This window comes from Delphinus delphis, chromosome 16 (assembly GCF_949987515.2).
Source record: "Delphinus delphis chromosome 16, mDelDel1.2, whole genome shotgun sequence".
Taxonomy (NCBI): domain Eukaryota; kingdom Metazoa; phylum Chordata; class Mammalia; order Artiodactyla; family Delphinidae; genus Delphinus; species Delphinus delphis.
This window is the reverse complement of record NC_082698.1, coordinates 23,664,370-23,688,095: the sequence shown is the minus strand read 5'-3', so window position 1 is coordinate 23,688,095 and position 23,726 is coordinate 23,664,370. Positions and strand designations below refer to the sequence as shown.

Here is a 23,726-nt window from a genome sequence, read left to right as displayed (position 1 = left end):
ATGTTTCTTTGTTAAATTAGCATTTTGTTTATTAATAAATGTGTGTAATAGCTAGCTATAAATTTTATGAGTGAACCCCTTCCTAGACAGCAGGGCCTTTCACAATAGAAAATCTGTCTCATTCACTGCCATACTCCTGGTGCTTAAATAATACCCAATACATTATATGCACACAAGAAATTCTTTCTGGATCAATCAATCAATAAATTAATTAAAGGTCAATAATTAGGGAAAATTTAAAGTACCCTTGTTTTACACTCAGTTGTTATAAATTTTTGTTTACTTAAACTTTTGCCCTTATTTATTTCTGCCGCTTACCACCCCTTCCATTGTAGCCTCCGAAACGTACTCATACCTGTTCACGTATTTAAGTGGGCAAGCGCATTAGATGTATGTAGTAATGCATGTCATTTTAGATGATAACAAAGACTTCTCTGCTTTTAATCCTAAAATGACCTCTATTTTTCACTTTGACCCATTTATTATTTTTAAACACCATTAAATAAACAATAGACATTTTTAAAGCAAGTGTATACAGAGGTTTCTTTATAGAGATTCACTTGTGGTTTTTCCTTGGGGAACAAATAACTGAATGGACCGTCTTCCTCGGGTGACCCTGTCGTCATGATCAGAATGCTTGGACTCGAGGATTTCTCATTCAGCTACAGCTGCTGCCGTAATTTTGGGGGGTTGGTTGAGGAAGCTTCAGCTGCTGAGATCTTTAGAAAATTTTACAAGTAATTATACAGGTTTTACTTATGATAAGTAAGTACATTCTTATTGTAAACAAAAGAAAGACATATATAATATAAAAAGCAAAGTCCCACTTCTACTCTCGTTAAGTCCATTCCTTTCCCCCAAAGTAGTCATAGCTAATCTATATAGATGTCCTTTAAAACTTTTCTCCTATGCAGTTATGGCACAAACCTGTATTTATAAAGACATTGTTCTTTTTTGTTTTTGTTTTTTTCATAAATTGGATTATGCCATACATGTTGCTAAATAATTTTTTAAAAGGTCACAGAACAATGCACCTTGGGGACATCAGCACACGATGCATATGTATCTACCTAATTCTTCTGTTCACAACATGGTGCTTTGTTATATGTGTATGTTTGTTTATTTAAATGTTCTTTAATTCATGGACATTTAGCCAGCTTCTGGTTTTTCACTGCTATGAATAATGCCACAGTGAACATTTTTGCCCTTGCCTCTTTGTGAAAATATATGAGTATTTCTCTAGAAAACGTCCCTTGAATTAGAGTTGCTGGTAAAAAGATATGTACGTTTAAAATTCTGATAGATACTTCAAATTTGTTCCTTCAAAAATCTGTACCAGGCATAAAGACACAGACGTAGAGAATGGACTTGAGGACACGGGGAGGGGGAAGGGTAAGCTGAGATGAAGTGAGAGAGTGACATTGACACTACCAGATGTGAAATAGATAGCTAGTGGGAAGCAGCCGCACAGCACAGGGAGATCAGCTCAGTGCTTTGTGATCATCTAGAGGAGTGGGATAGGGAGGGTGGGAGGGAGTCGCAAGAGGGAGGGGACATAGGGATATATGAGCTGATTCACTTTGTTATATAGCAGAAGCTAACACAACATTGTAAAGCAATTATACTCCAATAAAGATGTTAAAAAAATAAAATAAATCTGTACCAATTTACTCTTTGGCTTGTAGGATATAAGATTAACTCTTTCCTCACTCCCTTTCCTGAACTAGATATTCCTTTTCTTAAAAAAATTATTACAAATTCTTTGGACAAGAAAATGCAGTCTCATGGTTGTTTTACATTGCATCACCGATCCCCAGGAAGTAGGGCTTTGTGGGCTGAGAGGTTGGATGACCATTGCCCCTTGTGTCTAAGTGTCTGCCATCCCATTTCAGATGCTCACTACCTCACCTGCAGGATCCAGGAATGTGCTGAGACTACTCGGAGCGGGCCTTTTGCCCGCTCCATTGACATCAGTTCCCTGGTCGTCCAGGATGAATATATCTTCATTCAGGTGAGTCCAGATGTGCAGTCAATGGTAGAGGGAGGATGCGTGGGGGAAGCCAACTGCTGGCTGGGAGGATGAGGGTGGCTCTCCAGAGGCTGTGAAGATGCGGAGCTGGGGTGCTGTCCCTCCTGTGCTTTCGGTACACGGTCCGCTGGGGAGATCCCAGACTTCTGGTGACAGATGAAGGTGTTATGGGTCCTTATTGTTTACGGGGAACTTTAGTGGCCCACTGAATCCTTCTGTTGAATTGTCCTTTTATTATACCAAAGGGGTCTTGAAATGACCAGGACTTAGGCTGGAGTTTGAGATTACTTAGAATCAAATCTCATTAGAGATGAGTAATTAGAGATAAGTAATTTATCAAAGCCACATTCTATTTCTGTCCAAAGTGACTTATCTCATGTGGGAATGAGAATCTCCAAGAAATTAAGCATCTCTAGGATCTTCTTTCTGTGAAAATTGAGGTCTCACTAAATCTTCCCCTCCCTTTCCAGTGCTGACCACCCCCTCAAATGTCCAAGCCCCAAATCCTTCACTCCAAGAGCTCTGTGACTCCTAGAGAAACTGGGGGACTAATATTTTTAGGCAGGCAATGGAAGCCTCGTTTTAGATTTTGAGTTTCACTGAAAGGAGGTGCAAGATAGATCAAAAATGAGGGAAAACAAAAGAAGATGCTCCGTCGAGTGATGGACTTTGTGTGTGTGTGTGTGTGTGTGTGTGTGTGTGTGTGTGTGTGTGTGTTACTGAGCTAAATCATACTTGCATTTGAGGGCAACCTTGATCCCCTGTCCTCTGCCTTTCCACCCTTCTATGGTCTGTTGTTTTCCAGACTGCTTCCTATAGGAACCTTGAACTTCAGAATCTCCCTGAGTTTGCTCAGAGCTGAAAACACCAAAGGGCTTTCTCGGCCTCACTCCTGGTCTTTTAGTCCAGATCAGCCCCATCTCCCCTATAAGACCTTCTCTGAACTTCCAGTCTGGGTACGACTCTTCCTCTGAATCTTTGGAGCTCTTACTACCTGCTGTTCCTCTAGCACATAGGCTATTAGGAATTGTTATTTAAGTCTTAATGGATTTTTCTCCTTCTTTCCAAACTGCGTTTTATACTCTCTGAGAAGAGGGACAATATTTTATACACACATTTTACCCTGAACCTTGGCCTTTGCAAATCAAGGGTGCTCGATGTCTACTTGTTTTATTGATTGACTATGCATGTAGCGGTCACTATTTTTTACAAATCAGCTGCATGAATTTTTTTTTTATTATTATTGGAGTATAATTGCTTTACAATATTGTGTTAATTTCTGCTGTAGAACAAAGTGAATCAGCCATATGTATTCATATATGAAGCCTCATAGATTTTTGAGCTCTACTATGATATAGGAAAAGTAGCCAGCCAGGCAAAAACGAGCTTGAAAGAGGGAGTGAAAGAGAGATCTTTGTGCTTATATAATCACTGTTTCTCAGCCAGAATTTCAGGAATTTTTTTCTAAATCTTGACAGGTCATTGGTACTGCCATTTTCTTATTCATAAGTATTTATTGAACACATGCAATGGAAAATATACAGTACTAGGCACTACACTTGGTGTTGCCCAGCTTTCTGCCTTTGACCTTCTAATCTTTGCCCCGCCCCCTCACCCTCTGGGAGATCTCATGATTTTGAGCATCTTCTCCATGTTCTGATGACTCTCAAGTCAACGTGCTATGACCTCTATCATGTACAGTAGACCTACATATCTAACAGCCATCTCAGTATCTTCACTTAGATATTCCACAGGTTATATGTAATTGACATGTCCCCCTTGAACTTGACACATTGGTGGCACTGCCCTCTACCAGGTCATTCAAGGTAGAAACCTGGAAGCCAGTCTATGTCATCAAATTAAATGAATCCACAGCCTCTGCTAATATCACCTTATTTCTCAAGTGTTTCCTTTCATTCCATTCCCATTGTTATGGCCCCAGTTTAAGGCTTTATTGTTGCTTTCTCTCTATTTAATGTTTTTAAGGTAGAAGCACAGGGATGACTTATGAATTTACCAATCTGATTGCCCTTTTCTTAATGCTAATCCTGCATAAAATGATGAACATAGCAGAACTGTTTCTGGGCAACATGACTTAGAATTTAAAATGTTCAATTTTCTTGTTTCCTTTTTCTTTGTATTGCATAAAGTTTTCCGTAACTGCAGGCAGAAATCCAGAATTTTTTTCTAACTGTTCTGAAATACTCCTTTTTAAAAGAATTATTATGCTGGAAACCAATAGAAGTTTTTCTCTTTAATCCGCATCAAATTTTATTTTGTTTGAAAGAGATATGCATTGCCATTATTCAGTGAAGTTTTATTGATCCCCTACTACATTGCAGCCCCCTGTTTTAGGTGCTAGGGTTAAGATATTGAACACAACAAAACTCTTGCTTTTGTGGCATCTACATGCTAGTGGGAGACAGGAAAATATGTAGTGATATGTATACATCCATACATACACAGATATGAAAGGTTGTGAGGGGTAGTGGTCAATGACCTGTAGTCTGGAGCCTGACGGCCAGCATTTATTCCAACCTTGGTTTGCCACACTTAGCTGCATGACCTTGACCTAGGCCTCATTTGACTCATCTATAAAAAGAGGATAATTATAGTACCTACTTCATGGGTTGCTAGGAGGATTACATTTGTAATCCTGTAAAGCACCAAAACAATGTTCTGTAAATGTTGCTTTGTATCTTTTTATCTATCTTCTACTATCATCTGTTTATCTGTCTACAAAGTATAGCAGGTGATGGCAGTGCTATGGATAAAAATAAACGAGGGGCCTTGAATGTTGGGTGCCTGTGGTTATTGCTATTTAGGATGACCTGGGAAAGCCTTGTTGGGTGATGACCAGGGAGAGAGTGACAGAAGTTCGTAGTCAGAGGGCAACGTGGAGCTAGGTCTGTTGTTCCCTGCACTTCCTTGTGCCCCTTATGCAGATGTGGGGTAGGCAGCTAGAAATTTGAGGCTGGGTTTAGAAGCAGGAATGGTGGGAAGGTAGGGGCTGGAGATATAAATGGGAAGGGTGTCCGCATATTGATATTTTTGAACTGCAGCATTGAAGTCACCGAGGGAGTAAGTGTAGCTAGAGAAGAGAAACCATCTAAAGACTGAGCCACAGGACTCTCCAATATATAGAGTTCAGGGAGATGAGGGAGGTAGTAAATGACCCTTGGAGAATATAGAGATTACATCAGGAAGGCACAGGGTGGTAGATCCTACAGGACCTTGAAGACTGTTTTAAGGATTGTTTTTTACTATGAAAGAGATGGGAAGCAGTTGAATAGCAATGCTCCAAAAAATGCAAAAGGCCAATACTCTTGAGAAAAACATTAAATTTCATTAATCATCAAATAAACACAGATTAAATGCTGTTATTTGCAACTATCAATTGGCTACAATAGAAATAAAATAAAGGATGTCAGTGGGTTGCAGGTAAATAACTACACATACTGCAGGTGCAAATATAAGTTGGTTGCCCATCAATATTGAATCAGAGTCTTTTCATTCTCATGGGTGAGTTTGAGGATTGACTGACTGATGTGACAAATATATCTTAGTTCTGACAGTGTATGCTTAGTTTTTAGTTTTAATTGCTTCTTTTTAAGGAAAAAAATCATTATGTGGTCCGTTTTCCTTGCTTTCCTGCATATGTATTTGTTTGAGGATTTTGAATATTTGTTCTAACCAAGCTTTAATATAACTTTATACAACATAGCACATCTTCTACTTTTGTATAATCTATTGATTTCCTCTCGTGACCAATTTTAAAATTAGTGCATGTCCATGCCTTTCTATTTCTTCCCCTCTCTCTTTAATTCCTCTACCACACAGTTTTGGTTGGTTATGTTATCTCTTAGTGTTTGCTTTCCTATAATTCTGTTAGTTTAAATATTTTATTAAGCACTGCTGAAGACAGGTAGAAAAAAACCAGCATGTGTGTTTATGACCTCCTTCGTTCTCCCTTCTATCCAACCCCAGTTTTGTTAATTAAATCATTTGGAGCATTTATATTCTGCTTGAACCATCATTCCTGCATTTATTTTGATTTTAGTTTTAGGTAAATTTATCCAGTGGTCCTTTTACTATAGTTTTCCCATTTGTTTCTTGGTTGTCTGAAATTTGTCCTTTAGTAATGTCTTCAAGAAAGGTGAATTCCGGAATGTTGAAAATATGTTTGTTTATCCCCTTTATGCTTTAATATCATCTTTTTTTTTTTTTTTTTTTTTTTGCGGTACGTGGGCCTCTCACTGTTGTGGCCTCTCCCGTTGCAGAGCGCAGGCTCTGGACGCGCAGGGTCAGCGGCCATGGCTCACGGGCCTAGCCGCTCCGCGGCATGTGGGATCTTCCCGGACCAGGGCACGAACCCGTGTCCCCTGCATCGGCAGGCGGACTCTCAACCACTGTGCCACCAGGGAAGCCCTAATATCATCTTTTAAGGTATAAAAGATGTCATTTTCTTTCCATAAAAACTTTGCTCCCTTAACTTATTGAATGTTACTGTGTCTGGCTAGTCTCATATTTTCCCTTTTAGGTGTCTTGATATTTTCTCGCCCTTGATACATAAAGTCCTTTAAATATATATATATATATATATATATATATATATATTCACACACACGCATATATTTGAATACTATTTACTTTATTAGTGTATGTTTTGTGGTTGTTAATACTATGTTGATTCTTTTCCATGGAATATGTCTCATTCAATTGATTCAATTTCTTCTTCCTTTTTAATTTCTCAAAAGTTTCTGTGATTTATATTATGAAATATGTATTTTGTTTATTATATACGTTAGTTTTATTGTTTTGGCTCTCTTCCTTCAAGACACTTAGGATGTGTACAACAGGCAAGAAAGACAAAAGGGAGACATCTTTTTTTTCTTCTAGTATGTTTAACTCCCTGAGCAAAATGAAATTTATAAAAACAGTTTTACTCATACTGTCCTTGAATGAGTATGTAGCCGTGTCCAGGCTCCTCTTTGCCTTTTTTGCTGCTGTTGTTTTTAACTTTTTTCATGAGCTTTCCCAGCTTATATTTTATCTCTTTTTGTTGTCTCAACATATCTCCCCTGAGCTCTTGTATTTCTGCTTGACCTCTTCTTTTATAGAGGTGATGGCATCATGTGGGTTATTTTTATTTGTAGCAGTGTGGTCACAATTTTTATTTAGTTCATGGAAACATTTTTTGTTCTATGTCTGCTCTTTGTTTTTCCTGTTCCTTTCTCTCTTTTATTTTGTTGTATTATTTTGTAACTCTTGTGCTGTTTTCTTCTCTCTTTACGTTTTTCATCATTACTTATTTTTTAATGACATGAGCTCGTCTGGCTGAACTATTTGAGGAGGTTCATCTTGGGGATCAGGGCTCTGATCAAGACTCTCTTTCAGCTTAACAAGAGTCCCCCTTTGTTCTCAGTGAGGTTCCATATAACTAAAGATTATTAGTCTGTTAGTGGGTTCTTCTTATAAGGTAAAACTGCCTGAGCGGTTCTCTAGCAGCCATGCCTCTCCAGCTTCTCCTTGTCACCAGTGAATTCTGGAAACACTCCCACTGCCAATTCCTGAGCCACATTCCCTTGGTTCCAAATAATAGGTTGTTAGTTTTGCTCCTTAGGAAATATCCTCTTTAGAGAACTCTGTATCTCTAGCTTGATCTAAGATTTGTAGCTGTAGGCATTTTTGCTCTGGTGCCTGTCTGTACCCTGTTTGTCCTTCACTGCCTTTGGCTTCCTTTCCACATTTAGTGTTTCAGGGTTATCTTTTCCTTAAGTATAGAATTTGCATTTTTCTTTCGTGTTTTTCTTGTTGCTCCAGGATGATTTATGAAAGGAAAAGGGGGGAAGCACCATTATTACTTGGCTATTTAAAACCATTTATAAACCCTTATCATGTATTTTCTGAAATGTTGCAGTAACTTGCTAACTAATTTTCTTGCTCCCAGATCAGCACACCTCCAATCTGTTCACAACACTACTTCCAAAGTAATCTATTTAAAATAGAAGTCAATATCCTTGCCTTCAGTGGCTTTTCATCACCTATAGGTTAAAATCCAATTTCCTTAACATTGCCTACAAGCTCTTCTACTATCTGGATCCTACCTACTGCATCAGCCTCATGTGAATTCCTTTCCCACCACTGTTCCCCATATACCTTCCTTTTTATATTTTACCCTTCAATAAAGATAAACTATTTTAGTCTTGATGCATACACCATGTCGTTTTTGCACCATGTCATTTCTTGCCTAATATGCCTTTCTTGTATTCTCTTTTCTGGCTTGGAATGTCCCTTTATCAAATAAACTCATCCTTTAAGATTCAACTTAGACAATGCCGCCTGTAGGAAGTCTTCCCTGACATCCTCAGTCAATCGGGATTAGACCAAACTCCTTTGCTGATTACTTATCCATGTGTATTATGCTTCACGAGCCAGGTCTGTAAACTTTAAGGGGACAGGACTATGTCTTATTCATCATAGTTTTTCCTGCACTTAGCATAATGACTGGAACTCAATAAAAGTTTGCTGAACTGAACTGAACTGAGAAGATAAGATGCGTCCTTATTCTCAGGGAGTGTAGTTAGTTACTTTTTTAAAGCAAGGGAGTCTTGTTTCTCCAACTAACAATATAAGACAATTTAGGGTAATTGGCAATTGCTCACTGTATAAGAAATTACCATATGTAGAATGTCTCTGTATTGTTATAGAACTGCTGTCCAGGAATTATCCATTATATTATTCAATGTCCTTTTTATATTCATTCATTTAAATGTATTCAAATACATTCAGCCCAGTGGGGAACACAGACAACAAAGCAATTACAATGGAGTGTGATGAGAGCTGTATTTGTGGAAAACATGCATTGCTCTTGGATTGAGGAGGAAGGGCTCTTCACCTTGCCCTGGGAGGAGGGTCAGTACAAGTTTCCTGGCAGCAGGACTGTGAGTACCAGTTAGACAAGTGAAGGACAAAGGAAACTGCAGGCAGACGGGAAGACATAGGTAAAGTGAGGGAAGTGAGAGACCATGTTATTGGGTTGGCCAAAAAGTTCGTTCAGGTTTTCTGTTATGGAAAAGCCCAAAGGAACTTTTTGGCCAACCCAATATATCACAACCTCTATCTAAGGACAGCTGTAATTATGGGAGGGAGCGAAGTGGCTGGAAAGTAAATTAGAAAATTGTCCTGAAGAGGTAAACCTTGTCTATTTCCTTTAACTGAATACTGATAATTTTGTGTCTCCCTCTTTGCAGTTGCTAAAAAGCTCACAACTGATTTTTTGGGTCAATTTTAGCAGTTTCCCTGCATTAAGCTTTATGCTATTCTTCTTCCTTTCTCCTATACCACTGGCCATTTTTTATGACTTGGCACCTTTCTTATATTTTTGCTTGATAATTGCCTTTTTTTTTTTTGCGGTACGCGGGCCTCTCACTGCTGTGGCCTCTCCGTTGCGGAGCACAGGCTCAGCGGCCATGGCTCACGGGCCCAGCCGCTCCGCGGCATGTGGGATCTTCCCGGGCCGGGTCATGAACCCGCGTCCCCTGCATCGGCAGGCGGACTCTCAACCACTGCGCCACCGAGGAAGCCCGTTAATTGCCTTTTTTTAAAAAAAAATTATTGGATGCCATCTCAAATACATTTCTGCAATCAGTGTGGGTCTTTATTTTATTTTTTTGGAGAGTATGAGTTTTGAAAATTGAAGTGGGGATCAGTAAAGGCTTTATGGAAAAGGTAAGATTTGCACTGCAGTGATGAATATCTACCTCTGAAGCAAGCAAAGAGCAAGGATTTTTCATTCTGTTCATTGAAATAAAGCTTCTTCAGAAGACTTTTGTGGGCTTCCCTGGTGGCGCAGTGGTTGAGAGTCCGCCTGCCAATGCAGGGGACGCGGGTTTGTGCCCCGGTCCGGGAAGATCCCACATGCCGCAAAGTGGCTGGGCCCGTGAGCTGTGGCCGCTGAGCCTGCGCATCCGGAGCCTGTGCTCCGCAACGGGAGAGTCCACAACAGTGAGAGGCCCGTGTACCGCAAAAAAAAAAAAAAAAAAAAAGACTTTTGTAAGAGCAGAAAACCCTCAGACCAACAGTAGCTTTCCTCCATTGTTTAAACCCACAGATTTGTATCTGAGCAAGATATTAGGGCATCAGTGTAGGTTGTTTTCTTCCTACCCTGGCTAGAAGTCTGCCAAAGAACGGTTTTGGGAAAAGCTATAGCGCACCTGGGCTTGGGTCCAGCCCAGCCTTTGTGGGTGACATCCCTGTGGAGAATTGGACACCGAGGATTATGCTGCCACTGAAAGTCTTGCCATTTTTCCATAGTTTGACTTTTAAAGGGGAGACTTGCAAAAGCAGATTATTCACTTCTATGCCTACAATTTGAATAGCTAAATAACAGCAGGATGGGCATAAGGGGCTTTGCTGTGTTTGGTTTTTCATAATTTTAAGGGATTTACCACTTAAATTTTCTAACTTTTAAAAGTATTGATATCTTATATTTTGTTTTAGTGCTACCGGAGATAGAACTCTAAGGGAGAAAAAACCTTGCAGAAAAGGAGACCAGTCTATCCCCTCACTCTTTCCTACCCTTTTGTGCCCAATGTTTCTCTTGGTGGCTCTTACATTGGCTCTTAGGGAACTTGTCTCAGATGCTAACAAAAATGGAAGAGAATGGGGGTTCAGGACCCTTAGCCCTCCTTAAAAGTATAATTCTGCTTTTGTTTGCTCTGTATATCAGCGTCCTTAATACTTTTATTTGACAAAAGGAATCTGCTGCTAAGAAAGGTTTGAAAACCACTGACATTTTTATAGCACTGCTGACTGCATAGGTCAAAGTCAGGCTTTTGTGTGTGTGTACAACTGAACCACTAGGAATTCGGGTGACATCCAGGCTTATATCCTCTCTCTGCATATTTATAAATGAGGTGCATGTATTTAAGGCGTAATGATTTACCCACAGTGAGTCATTCTGTACACACGTGTATGCATTTGAGAGTGCAGCTTAAATAACCAAAAACCTAGCTAAGCTCTTCATAATGCGCTTCCCAGGATATTAATTTTGCATAAAATATTCACCCTCTCCCATTTGTTCCTCTAAAGGAAAGCTTCCCAGGCGCAGTCATAATTTCCTTTTTCTGGGCGTGATGTTATTATTTTTTACCCTGTATCTTGTGTGGTAGGAGGGCCCATAGACGTATTCATGCAGCTCCTATAATTTAGATCCCGAAGGTTCTGCCTCCCCTTTTATTTTTTCATTGACAAAGAGGTAAAGGTAGCCATCTTGGTGGTTTTGCTTAGGGAACCTAGTGTTTGATCTCCTGCTCTTGGGGGTGCTGAGCTGGAGATGTACAGAAAACTGTGAAATGTGTTAATCTGTCAATGCCTTTCCTGTGCAGGAGGCCCAGGTCCTGGGGTTTTGGAGTAAAATCAAAAGGAGCTAATTCTTCCCCAAAGAGCCCTTGTTTTAATGGGAAAGTGTCTGCCTGAAATGCCTCCATTCCACGTGGATAAAAGAGAAATCGGCTTTCCTCTGTAGGGGCAGAGGGAGAGAGAGATAAGTTGGTTTCTGTGTCGTGAGCCAAGATGGTTGGAAATCTTGTCTTTTCTCCTTATGGAGTAGCTTTTCTAGTGATTATTCTGGAGAATAGGTAGTTCAGCCGTGGTTAGCAGTAAAATCCCTTCAGTGATATGATTCATACCCTGGCTATGAGGGAGTGTGTTGAAGAAATAGGAGCAGAGCCCTAATAAGTTATCACAAGGGATTTGTATGTCTTTCCTGAGCTACGTGAAGCCCGGTCCTTTCCTCTCTTCTGGCACAGAAGGTGGCCTTTAATGTGGTATGGGTTCAGTTTCACTGCATGCAATTGAATTTAAAAAAAAAAAAAAAGCAAGTATGATACTGACCTATCTTCAGATATCTAAAGTATAAGAGAAGAAACAGATCCATAATTAAGATCCAAATAAAGTACTCCGGAGGGATGGACAAAGCAGAAAATTTGAAGGAGGGAAGAGGCCATCCCAGCCCTGCCAGCTCCTTCTTCATATCCACCAGGAGACCAGTAACAGTGCAGGACCATCTGCTATGTAAAGCCCCTTTTGACCCCTGGTGAGGTTGTGTAGAGAAGCCCCCTCTATAGCAAGGAAATCTGAGGGTGGAGGAATGCCATACATAAGAGTGGTTCTCAGATGATTCCAGTAGTACAGTGAAACCAGTGGGTAGTTTAGATACAAGTTGCTGTTCGTTTTTAGGAGTTGTGTGTATAAACATAGAAAAATAGCACCATTGTACTATTTTTGTGCGTTGGGAGATGTTCTAGAAGTATTAGCAATTAGCAAGTACAAGTAACCAATTAACAGATATTTGTTGAGCCGCTAGAAATACTCCAGGTGCAATGGAGCATGTTAGAGATGGAGGACGTTGTCCCTGCTCTGTAGCAGTTTATGATTCGAGTAGCTAGTGGTCTGATGTGGGGAAAAGAACCCTGAACTCAGAGACCTGGGTTGTAATTAGGAATCTGCCACCTGCTAGCCAGGGAACACTGGGCAATTCACTTGCATTCTTAATTTCCTGATCTTTGTAGAATGGAATCATGCTACTTGCTCTGCCTAAATTGGAAGGTTGTTGTGAGGATCAAGGGAGATACTACTAATGGCTTTGGAACGCTTTGAAACTACTAATGGCTTTGGAATGCTTTGAAAATTAGGAGCCCTGTAAAATGCAAGAATCAGAGACTAGTCCACGTGCAAAACTCAGCCTCACTGTATTTTGTGTATGCACCTTCTCTTTGAAGGGTTTTTATAAGCCTATCCCATAAAAGCTTACTAAATCTTTCCCCCAAATTCATTCTTTAATTATTCATGGCTTCCAGTCATTTATCGACATATGTGCATAATAAAATCGTCCCACATGTCTTCCATAGTGTTGGTTATCAAAGAAACCAACTTTTAATGATACACATATCTGTGTATAGATAACTGTAGATATCTTTCAAGACTCTTGAGTGCCTTCTTGTAGCATCTTGGTCCCCAGAGCCCTGGGTTTTGATACTTTAAGAGCCCGTTTTACGCACCTACATGAGAGGTAGAAGAGCCTCGATGATGTGGCTACTGTATCCCTAATAAATTGTTATCTTTCTGAAAGAAAAAGGCCCTGAGGCAGAAATTGAGTGTAATTATTAGAAGAAAAGCTATTTGGCAATATTTTAAATGATGTTAATTTGGCCTTAATGGGAGAGATTTTGAATGTTAAATAGCAATTTCCTCATTAGGGGCACATTTACAACACAGGAGTTTAAAGAAAAATGAAAGAGTTTCAGAGATGATCTTCAAAAGAAATCCAATAAAAACATCTTCAGGTGAATATCCTTGAAGCGCTTTCAAAATCTTGAGTGTTTTTAACAGGCAGCACTAATGGAAGGTCTTTATTTATTTATCTTTAATGTTTATCAGAGTATAGTTCATTTATAAGTTGTGTTAGTTTCAGGTGTACAGCAAAGTGAATCAGTTATACATATACATATATCCACTCCTTTTTAGATTCTTTTCCCATATAGGCCATTACAGAGTACTGAGAAGAGTTCCCTTTGCTGTACAGCAGGTTCTTATTAGTTATGTATTTTATATATAGTAGTGTGTATATGTCAATCCTAGTCTCCCAAGTTATCCCTCTCCCTGCTTATCCCCTGGTAACCATAGATTTGTTTTCTACATTCGTGGCTCTACTTCTGTTTTGTAAATAAGTTCATTTGTACCCTTGTTTTTAGATTCCACATATAAGCAATATCATAGGATATTTGTCTTTCTGTGTCTGACTTCACTCAGTATGATGATCTCTAGGTGTATCCATGTTACTGCAAATGGCATTATTTTGTCCTTTGTTACGGCTGAGTAATATTCCATTGTATATATGTACCACATCTTCTTTATCCATTCCTCTGTCGATGGACATTTAGGTTGCTTCCATGTCCTAGCTATTGTAAATAAACACTAATTATTAGAGAAATACAAATCAAAACTACAATGAGGTATCACCTCACACTGGTCAGAATGGCCATCATCAAAAATGTACAAACGATAAATGCTGGAGAGGGTGTGGCTAAAAGGGAACCCTCCTACACTGTTGGTGGGACTATAAATTGGTATAGCCACTATGGAGAATGGTATGGAGGTTCCTTAAAAAACTAAAAATAGAGCTACCATATGATCTGGCAATCCCACTGCTGGGCATATATCTGGAGAAAACCATAATTCGAAAAGATACATGCACCCCAGTATTCGTGGGAGGTATTTAAATAGCATGTAGCTGGGCTGTGTCTCTACACCTATAATGATAGTAGTGGCTTGATGTAAAAGTTGTTAGTATTTGAAATACTTCCATGAATAAACACAAAACAGTGATCTGATCATGAAGTAATAATATTTAGTTGACCTTTGTGTTGAACATCTGTGTCCCATTTCCCATGCTTCTGGACTTGGGGAGGCTCACGATAGACCCCTCAGTCATTCCGGTGCGGATGCATACCTTGAATTTCAAGGCTGTTGAGATCCTCTGGGACAATTTGAGCAACAGGAGTCATGGGCCGGTGGATAAGGACTCCTCTCTTCCTGAGTCAGGAGGGCCTTCTGAGCCTTATCATCTCCATAGGGTCCCCAGTAGAACTGAGCCCCAGTTGCTTATAATAATGACCAGTTCAGTAATGCACCTTGGGATGGCTTTCCCTTCCTCCTTGTTTCCTGCTTCCTAGTTCCACCACTCCTGTTCCCTAGAAACATTTCTCAAAAATAAACAAACAAAATCCAAACAACCCCCCCGAAAAAATAAACTACCTGCACAAAAGCCCTTGTCTCAGGCTTTCATTCTGGGGGGAACCCAACTCAAGACAAATTGGAAAGACTCTCTCTTTGAGTCCCTGCTGTGCATACAGGATTGTAGATAGGGTGGACTCTACAAGACAGAAAGAATCACTCGCATCCCTGGATAAAATTCCTCAATCCAAACACCCATTCCCAGGCCTTCTAACTTTTCAGGGACCTGGCTTATTGCTTATCCTTCTGTCCCCTCTGCCTTAAGCTTATTCATCCCTCTTTCCGACTTTCCATCAGTGTTTAAATATTTTAAAATATCTACCGTCCTTAAATTAAAACAAAACAACAAAACTTTCTTTGAACTCCATACTCCTCTCTAGAAATGACCCATCTTTCATTCACGACCAAATTTCTTGAGAGCACTCTACCTTCATTATCCCATTTTCTCGTTTCCTTCTCTCTTTAACCCACTTGAGACTGACTTCTGCCTCTGCTACTTCCTTGAAATTACCTTTGCCAAGTTCATCAAAGACATCTTTGAATGGTATCTCGACAACACCACTCAGTAATGATACTCATGGACTCGTCTGCAGCTTTGGAATCTCCTGACTGCTCCTTCCTCCTTGAAGCAGCCTCTCTCCTTCGCTCCTTTGATAATGAGCAGTCCAGCTCCTCTCCCTACCTCTTCAGTCTCTTCTTCTTCCTCTTCTACGGAGGTACCTCTTCCTCTGCCCACCTTTTAAGTATTTTCTCTGAGAATTTAAAATATTCTCTCAGAGCCCTCACTGGATTCCTTTTCTCTGCTCACGTCCTGCCCTCTCTCTGATCAATCCCTCCTGTCTGTTCCTACAGCAGAACATCAATTACAAACCAGATGCTGATGATTCCCCAGTGTCTCCTGCTGAGACAGAGTGACTCCTGGGAGGGGCTCTGTATTTACAGGATGTCCATCAATCCTTTCAGCATAGCGATCTCTTCACTCTATTCAAAACTTTGCTGTGTCTATCTCTAATAAATGATTCCTGTTTGCTTCTTCCCAAGAGATCTGCTGAGGCTCCATGGAAGTTATAATGCTTGTTGCTTCCTAGGCCAAAATAGCAAGGAGTGTTTCCCCTTAGTCTCAGAGAATTGTTCTGTAATTAGCTACGTATTGGAACCTAAGTATTTGCCTTTCTGGTAGTACATGGATGGGTATGTCTGGTTTAGGGGTGTCAGTTTTGTTTTTTTCTCATTTTGTGTATCACCTCTGAGTAATTGGTAATAGCTGCATAGAAGACTGTGTTATCATGGTTCAGTAGGAAAGGCTGCTTTTGTTAATTAAGTGTCTCCATGGGCATGGTGGGCAGTAGCGGCATGTCTCCTGTGCAGTGCATCTTACAGGAAGAGTGGCACTCGTAGTGTTTCGTTATCCAGGGGCCTCATATTGTTAGATGCAGCTTGGGCGTTCTGGTCTAGAAGGTGGTTATGCTTTCCAGGGACCACAAACGTTTCTGTATTCAGCTCAAAGGCATGAGATCAGCCACACAACTTGCAAATCTCTTCCGCTGTTTGGAAATCTGCAAGTTCCTATTTCCAAAGCAGTGATTCTTCAGAATGTTCTTTCCACCTAGCCACCCCACCAATCTTTACCCACCCATCAGCCAATTGGAAGAATTGTTGTCTTTGTCGGAAAAGGACCTCACGTTTATTTAGTGTCAAATTTATATCTGGCATGTGTGCATCTTACTTTTTTTTTATTCTACTTTATCTTCATAGGATCTCAGTGTGGTACATAACATCATCTTTATTTTTCAAAGGGGGAAGCTGAATTTCAGGACCTTTTAGAGAATCACCCTTTGTTGTATAGCTCAGTAAATGTCAGCATGAGGAGGATCTGACCTCAGGGCTGCCTGGGTTCATAAAGGATGACGAAAGAAGACAGTGACCCATTTCTCATTCATTTCCCCAAGCTGAAGACGCTCACATTAGCACTGAATAGCTGGTGTTCCCAGAGCTTCTCCAGATGACTGTAAAAGTGAGAAGGGCAGATGCTCTCCCTGTCTTGGTAGATATTCGGGGCAAGAAAGCCTCACCGCACTCCTTGCTCAGTGAGCTGTTTGTCAGGATCTGTTTCAGTTTTGTTTCAGATCAGAAGCTTTTGCTCAGTCATTAACCAAAGAAAGGCTTAATGGAATTCAGTACAATGTAATCCTGCCCGCACCTCTGAGAGCTGTCCCTCGGATACACTAAGAGGATTATTCAAACACTCATCACTAAGGCCAAGGGGGGTGAGTGGCAGCATGGCTGATCATCATTCCCATCCCCAGCTCCGCTCTTCTCGAGTCTTCTGCACTTGCCTTACAGCTCTCTGTGCTCGATCCAATTTCCATGATGTGTTTCGGGGCATGGCATCTCCTGTGTCCCATTCCAGGATGCAGAAGAGCCGTTGCGTCATGACCCGATCAGGTCTCCCTGTTCTCATTCTCTTCCAAGTTCCAGCAAGTCCCCAACACCCACTCTGCTAAGCGCAGCTCCCAGGAGGATCCCTTTTCTGGGGCCTCCTATTAAAGATAATTGTATTGTAAAAACAACAGTGCTGATAATGAAGGCAGTTGGGCTGTTGACTGAGAAGCAGACTATTAAGTCCAGTTCTCTCCCCATTACCATTCTAACTAGAATATACATTTCAGAGGTTCAGCTTTTAAAAATTTGAATTGTTCTTCCTTTAACTGCATCACTAGCTAATGGGGTAAACAGACATTTTGGATTTCTGCAAGAAGCTTTTGAAACTAGCATTCTGAAAGCCCTCGTGGTCAGCCAGAATAAGGTCTTCTTGGAGATTAATAGTGGCAGAGCCATGGCTAATCAATCAAGTTGATTTCATTGAACACCTACTATATACCCTGGGCTGTCTGAGACAGAATTGTTGATTGGTTGATTCATTCATTCATTCATTCAACAATCATTTATTGAGCACTTAATATGCTCCTATTACTGTTCTTAATGACAGGGATATAATGGTAGACAATACTGACAAAGTGTCTGTCCTCATTTTTTGTTCAGTTTAGATGTAGAGGTAGGACTGGAAGGCCTGACAAGTCTCCATGAGTGACACTCAAAGCACCTAAGATATGCAAGGCTTCTTTCCAGAGCGAGGGAGACCCATGAGGCATGATATGATCAGAACATTTCCTGGAGAAGGCAGGGCTCAAGCCAGTTCCCAAAGAAGGGAATTAACTTGAGGAGTCCAACTTCAGGACTAGCCAGTGCTCCAAAGAAGAGAGACCTTTAATGGCAGGAGACAGTGTCCATGGAATGGGGTAGGCAGGTGGGGGAGGGGTGGCAAGTATTCCTACGTTGAAGCCTGGTATCACTGTAACTCACTCTGTGACCTTGGGCAATTAACTTTCCTCCCTGGAGCTCAGTTTTCTTATCACAAAAGGAAAGGATGGCATCCAAGTACAGCTTTCAAACTTTTTGTTGTTGTTACTGCTCTTAACAGTGGGAACCACTTTTCAGACAGCATTGTTCAGGGAATTCCAATATGTAAAACAGATGCAGGTGGAATGGATCTAGTTTAAGAAGGGTGAGGGACTGTATCAGCTCCCCCACCCACCCAGCCTCCTCTTCACCTTTTTTTTTTTTTTTTTTTGCGGTACGCGGGCCTCTCACTGCTGTGGCCTCTCCCGTTGCGGAGCACAGGCTCCGGAGGCGCAGGCTCAGCGGCCATAGCTCACGGGCCCAGCCGCTCCGCGGCATGTGGGATCCTCCCGGACCGGGGCACAAACCCGCGTCCCCTGCATCATCGGCAGGTGGACTCTCAAGCACTGCGCCACCAGGGAAGCCCATCCTCTTCACCTATTTATGGACACTCTCAAAGCATTGCTGTGGAATTCTAGAATAGAATCCAGTTTGGAAGGCAGTGGGCTGTATGACTCCAGAAATTCCCTTCTCATGCTAAAATTCCATAAGTCTGCTCACTCTATGGGGCAGTCCATTGAGTCAGACATGTAGAGGGGACTGTTATTTGGAAGTATTTCTCCAATGTCAGAATTAAAAAAAAAAAAGATATTTGGGATGTAGCTAATTGCTCAAGAGAGTTGCTGAATCATTCTTCCCTTATTTCCTTTCACATCCATTTACTGAGGGCTCAATATGGAGATAATGCAATAGATCAAAAATTAAAAAGCAAAATCTAAAAGTTCCTGCCATGGGAGGGTTTATAGTCTAGTGAGAGAGAGAGAGAGAGAAAGAGAGAGAGAGAGAGAGAGATAATACATAAGCTAAGCAATAAAGAAGAAAAATGATTGCATACTGTGAGAAATCTATGCAGAAATAAGCATAACTGAAAGAGCCAATAATAGCAAGGAGGGGACTTCATTCATTCATTGATTCCATCAGTACCTCAAATTTTTCTAGAGTTACTACTATTCACAAAGCGTAGGGCCCCACTTTGGAGATTTTATAGTGAACCCAAGACAGACCCAGTCCTCTTCTCATGGGAGTTTATGATTTAGATGGATTCTCATCTCTGATAGTCATTGGGAGGCAAAAATAAAACAATATAAAAGCATAAATTAAGATAAAATTGTGTGCGTGTGCGTGTGTGCGTGTGCGTGTGCGTGTGTGTATAATATACCCAGATTTTGCTTTTGAGCCTGGGACACGTGAAGTATTTTCATGACAGGCAGATTCACGCACCCTCTTCCTAAACTGGGAGTCAGAAGGTCTGAACAGAAATCAATTCCTGCAATTTGTTTTTAACTTCTTTCTCCTTAGCCGGGATTGATTTTTGTCTTTGTGATCAATGGCAAAGAGAATAGCTCCATGGCCCGAGCAGCTGTTCAAGTGCTTGGTCTGGTTAGCCCCACTTCCGACAAACAGAACTTTAGAAGCTGATTATGAAAGGAATAGGATGAAGATGCTTAAGGGATGGGCCTGATTACCACTGCCTTCCTGGTGAACAAATGCCTGCAGGTGTGGGATAAGGCAGAGGGACACCCTGCCGTCCCCAGTGGGTAGAATAGAGCATGGTGACGCTGGGAAGGAGGAAAGCATTGGGATTCGCTTCCTGTTTACCAACCTGACTCTCTCTTTCCCTGACTCCCTTCCCTTTAAGCTCTTTCTTTTTCTTCCTCCTCCTATTTCATCCTTCCTACATTCGGAACTGCAAGCAAAACATCTGTTGCAAAAAAAAAAAAAAAAAGAAAGAAATTGATTGGTTCTTCTCTCTCTCTGTTTCTTGGACTTTAAAATTGTCTGATTCTTTAATCGCCGTTCTCTCCTCCTCCTCCCTTGTTTCCTTCTAATCCAGCTTGTGTGTAATGGGAGCGTGAAATTAGACACTTCCCCTGTCTCCCTCTAGCCTTGGAACTTCTCCAGGCCGGGCAAGATCGCTTCCACTTTCTCCTCTGAAAAATGTTTTCAGAAGGAATGCACACCTTGTGATAGCGTGTGGTGGTGATTCCACTGAATGCAATTAGGGTGGGGAGGGGGCCATACCCAAGGCCTTCTGTCTTGTTCTCCAGAATAAATGCTTGCCGTTTTACTGCCTGCCCCAGGCGGCGACTGCTTCCGGATTGCAGTATGGAGAAATCATCCAAGGGCTCTTAATACGATTGTGTTAATTATTTCAGGGCGCTGTGTAACTGCTTCTTAGGTGTTCTTTGTGTATGTGGGAGGGAAGGCGTAGAAGTAGTGGCTTTCTTACTTCCTCTGAAATATCTGATATGAGTCCTTATGAAGTGGATTGAACATACCTCTTCCATGTAAGAAACAGAAGTTTCTCGGCATTTTCTTGGTTAAAGAGTTGTCCTCAGTCTTCCTCCACAATTTTCACCGCCTAGCTAATCTTCTGTCTTATTGAATAATCTGTAGTTCTTGGAGAATCAATTATACATAAAGAATCAGCTGACATTTGTTGAGTGGCTAGTATGAGCTAGGCATATTATTAATGCATTTAATTGTTATGACAGCCTATGAGGTAAGTCCAACTCTTACCACCATTTCACAGAAGACGCACAGAGCGGTGAAGTCATTTTCCAAAGATCACACAGCCAGAGCAGAAGTTTGCCCTAGGCAGCCTGACACCAGAGCCTTCTTTCTCAATCTCTGCTCTTGTTCTGCTCTTTAAACGAGAAAGCGTCATGACTTAAACTTTCTTGTTTGCCTGAGTCAAACTGGGTCAAGAACTGTGTAAGGGGCAGTGAGTGGAAAGCTTAGCACAGAGTAAGTGCTTACAACATGTTTGTGGAGTCATTGAATGACCACGAAAGAAACTGGCCGCACAGAATCTTCGGAGATAGGATTTAAAGAAGACATTCATGCTGAGGAGACTAGGACCCAGCAACTGAAGGGATGAGGAACACAGGGGTGTGACATTTTTGAGTCCCTACTTTGTGTCAGGTGCACGCTGGGCCTTATGATATGAGGGTGCTTATCTGTTTTTAGATGAAACTGAGGTGCAAGAGCAGTTAAGTGCTTTTCCTACAGAGTCGTAATTGCCAGTAGGGGTGGGGGTGGGAGTTGGGATCCATGTCTGGGTTTCTGTTCTTTTCAGATTTTCACAACAAAGAACTAAGTCAGTAAGCCCAAAAGGTACAGAAAGATAAAATCCCTCATAACCCAGCTGTAACTCTTGGATGTTTTCTTGAAGCAACACTACGTTCCTGATGTGAACCACCTCTGCAGAGATAAACAAATAAAATTTTAATAAGATTATTGAGCAGTATAGTATTGCTTTCTTATTGCAAATGTCAAGTGAAAATGAAGCAGAGTGTCTATGTCAGATACTGAATGGCAAAGACTCTTAATAAAACCTACTACACACGCCCACTGTTTCTTGCCCTTCCCCCAAAGTGCCTCTTCTGGAAGCAAGCAACCCCCAGTGATCCACACACTTGGGTCTCCCATCCTGCTACCTTTCCATCTCTGCTGGTGATCTTTTTCTTCTTTCAAGCTCCATCCCCACCTTTTCTCTCCACGTGTCCCTTTGGTGTGTAGGATAGTTCAGCGGTGACCTGGTTTCTCTAGTCTTCTATCCTCAAATCCATCATCCCATTCGGCAAAGAGGATGTCCTTCAGTATGAGAATCCCCTCTCCTCCTAAGGCAGTGGGAGTGTAAATAACACCTGTTTATTCACTACTTATTACCAGGTGTGTGTGCAGTTATGTGAGTGTGTGTGTGGAGTTAGGCACACATGAGCTGAAATCCCAGTCCAACCCTTTGCCAGCTGTGTCACTCTGCCATCTCTGTGTCTCAGTCGCCTCATCTATAAAATGAGGTAGGATGAGTGTGGACTTCACAGTGCCAAGCACTGATTCTGTTGTAGTCTAGAAAGATCATAAGTTGTGTCAACTATTGTGGTTCTGGGCTGGGGCGTTTCTCTGTTTTATATTTCTTATCCTTTGCCCTGCGCAGGGCACCATAGCACTGGCATTCATCTTGTATTGTCATTTGTACACCTTACATGTTTGGCTTGTTTTTACAAGGAAATGGTGAACTCCATGAGGTCACAGCCCCATGACTCCCATGATACCTGACACGGCCTGGACACAAAAGTGCTGACTAAGTATTTGCTGATTGATTGAGAAATGTAACACATAGTCGAATTGGGGCCAGTATCCCTAATGAGATGTCGAAACGTGATTAATGTTCAAGGGATGATGTGAATTCGGCCAGACCTTTAACTAATATGTGGATTCGGCAGTGGGTGGGGAAGAACATCTTGTAATGTGCTTCTTTGTTTCCCACAGGAAAAGCATGACCTGGTTTTCCATGCTGTGGTGTTGCCAACCACTCAAAGGAGTATTTGATGTAAACTCACGACCCACTTGTAAAAATCCATGCAATTATCTCCACTTTGTGTTTTTCTGATCTTGACTTGGTGAACACAGACCGAAGCAGCCTGGCAATTTGAAAAGAGCCTTGGGCTTCAAGTCAGAAGTTCTGAGGTTGGCTTTGAGCCTTACCTTTTAGTAGCAAGGTGACATAATGTGGCCTGTCTGGGCCTCCGGCCCCTGAATTCTAGCATGGGGATATCATTAGACCTCCTTTGCGCTCCAACCAAATGAGATTCAGTCCAATAATGAGAACTGATGGCATGAAGTAGAATACAAATATGAGTTATGACATGGGTGCCGGATACTAAGAGATGGTTAACTGGGAACAGGACACATTGTCTGCCCTCGAAGATAATACAGTACAAGAGACGTAAGATGTTCCCTCTTCCAGTAATTCAGGACAGCAGCTGATAAGTGCAACGAGAGAGCTACAGGCAAAGAGCCCTGAGAATCAGAGGATGAAAAGCTGAATTCCAGCTGGGAAATTGGGATGGGGGAGGACTCTTTAAGGAGGTAGCTTTTGATGTAAGCCGGTGTGAAATTCCTTAATGCTGGGATTTGTGTCAGGGTGAATCCCTCCAGGTAACTGGTCTTAAACTAGCTATTCGTTGGAAAGGCTCTGCAGTAGACACTTTAGATTTTTTCAGGGTTGCAGAGTGTAGTGGACATTGTCAAAATTTAAAGACCCAAGTTCAAATCCAGGCTCTGCTACTTTGGAGCTGAGTGACCTTATGCATGTAAATTAACTCATCAGTAAAGTGGGGCTGCATAGTATCTCTCCTCCAAGGTCATTGTGCATGAGGGCAGACAGTGCATAAAAAGTGGTGAGCACAGAGTTTGACTCTCCAACAGTGACGCTTCTGCTGGTGGAGGACAGGACAGGCATGACACAGAGAGTACAATGGGGAAGCCCCAAGAAGTAGCAGAGTAGCAGTTGGCATTTTACAAATATTCATGGCTCTCTTGGGGAGGTGACAGTGTTTTCTGAGAAACAGCTTGACAGATGGTTTAAATCCTTGCACTGCTGTCCCAAAATGAGGCATGCAAATCCCATGTTGGCAAAGTTTTCCTGTTATAT

At 41.4% G+C, this 23,726-nt stretch overlaps 1 protein-coding gene across 1 annotated transcript in view; it reads left to right on the top strand.

Moving 5' to 3' along the window:
* The window catches only part of SORCS3 (sortilin related VPS10 domain containing receptor 3), a 576,395-nt gene that overhangs the window by 433,297 nt on the left and 119,372 nt on the right, over positions 1–23,726 (top strand). Inside the window, exon 7 of the mRNA XM_060033570.1 lies at positions 1,893–2,011. Within this exon, the coding sequence (XP_059889553.1) occupies positions 1,893–2,011 (119 nt within the window). The remainder of the gene's footprint in view (positions 1–1,892; positions 2,012–23,726) is intronic.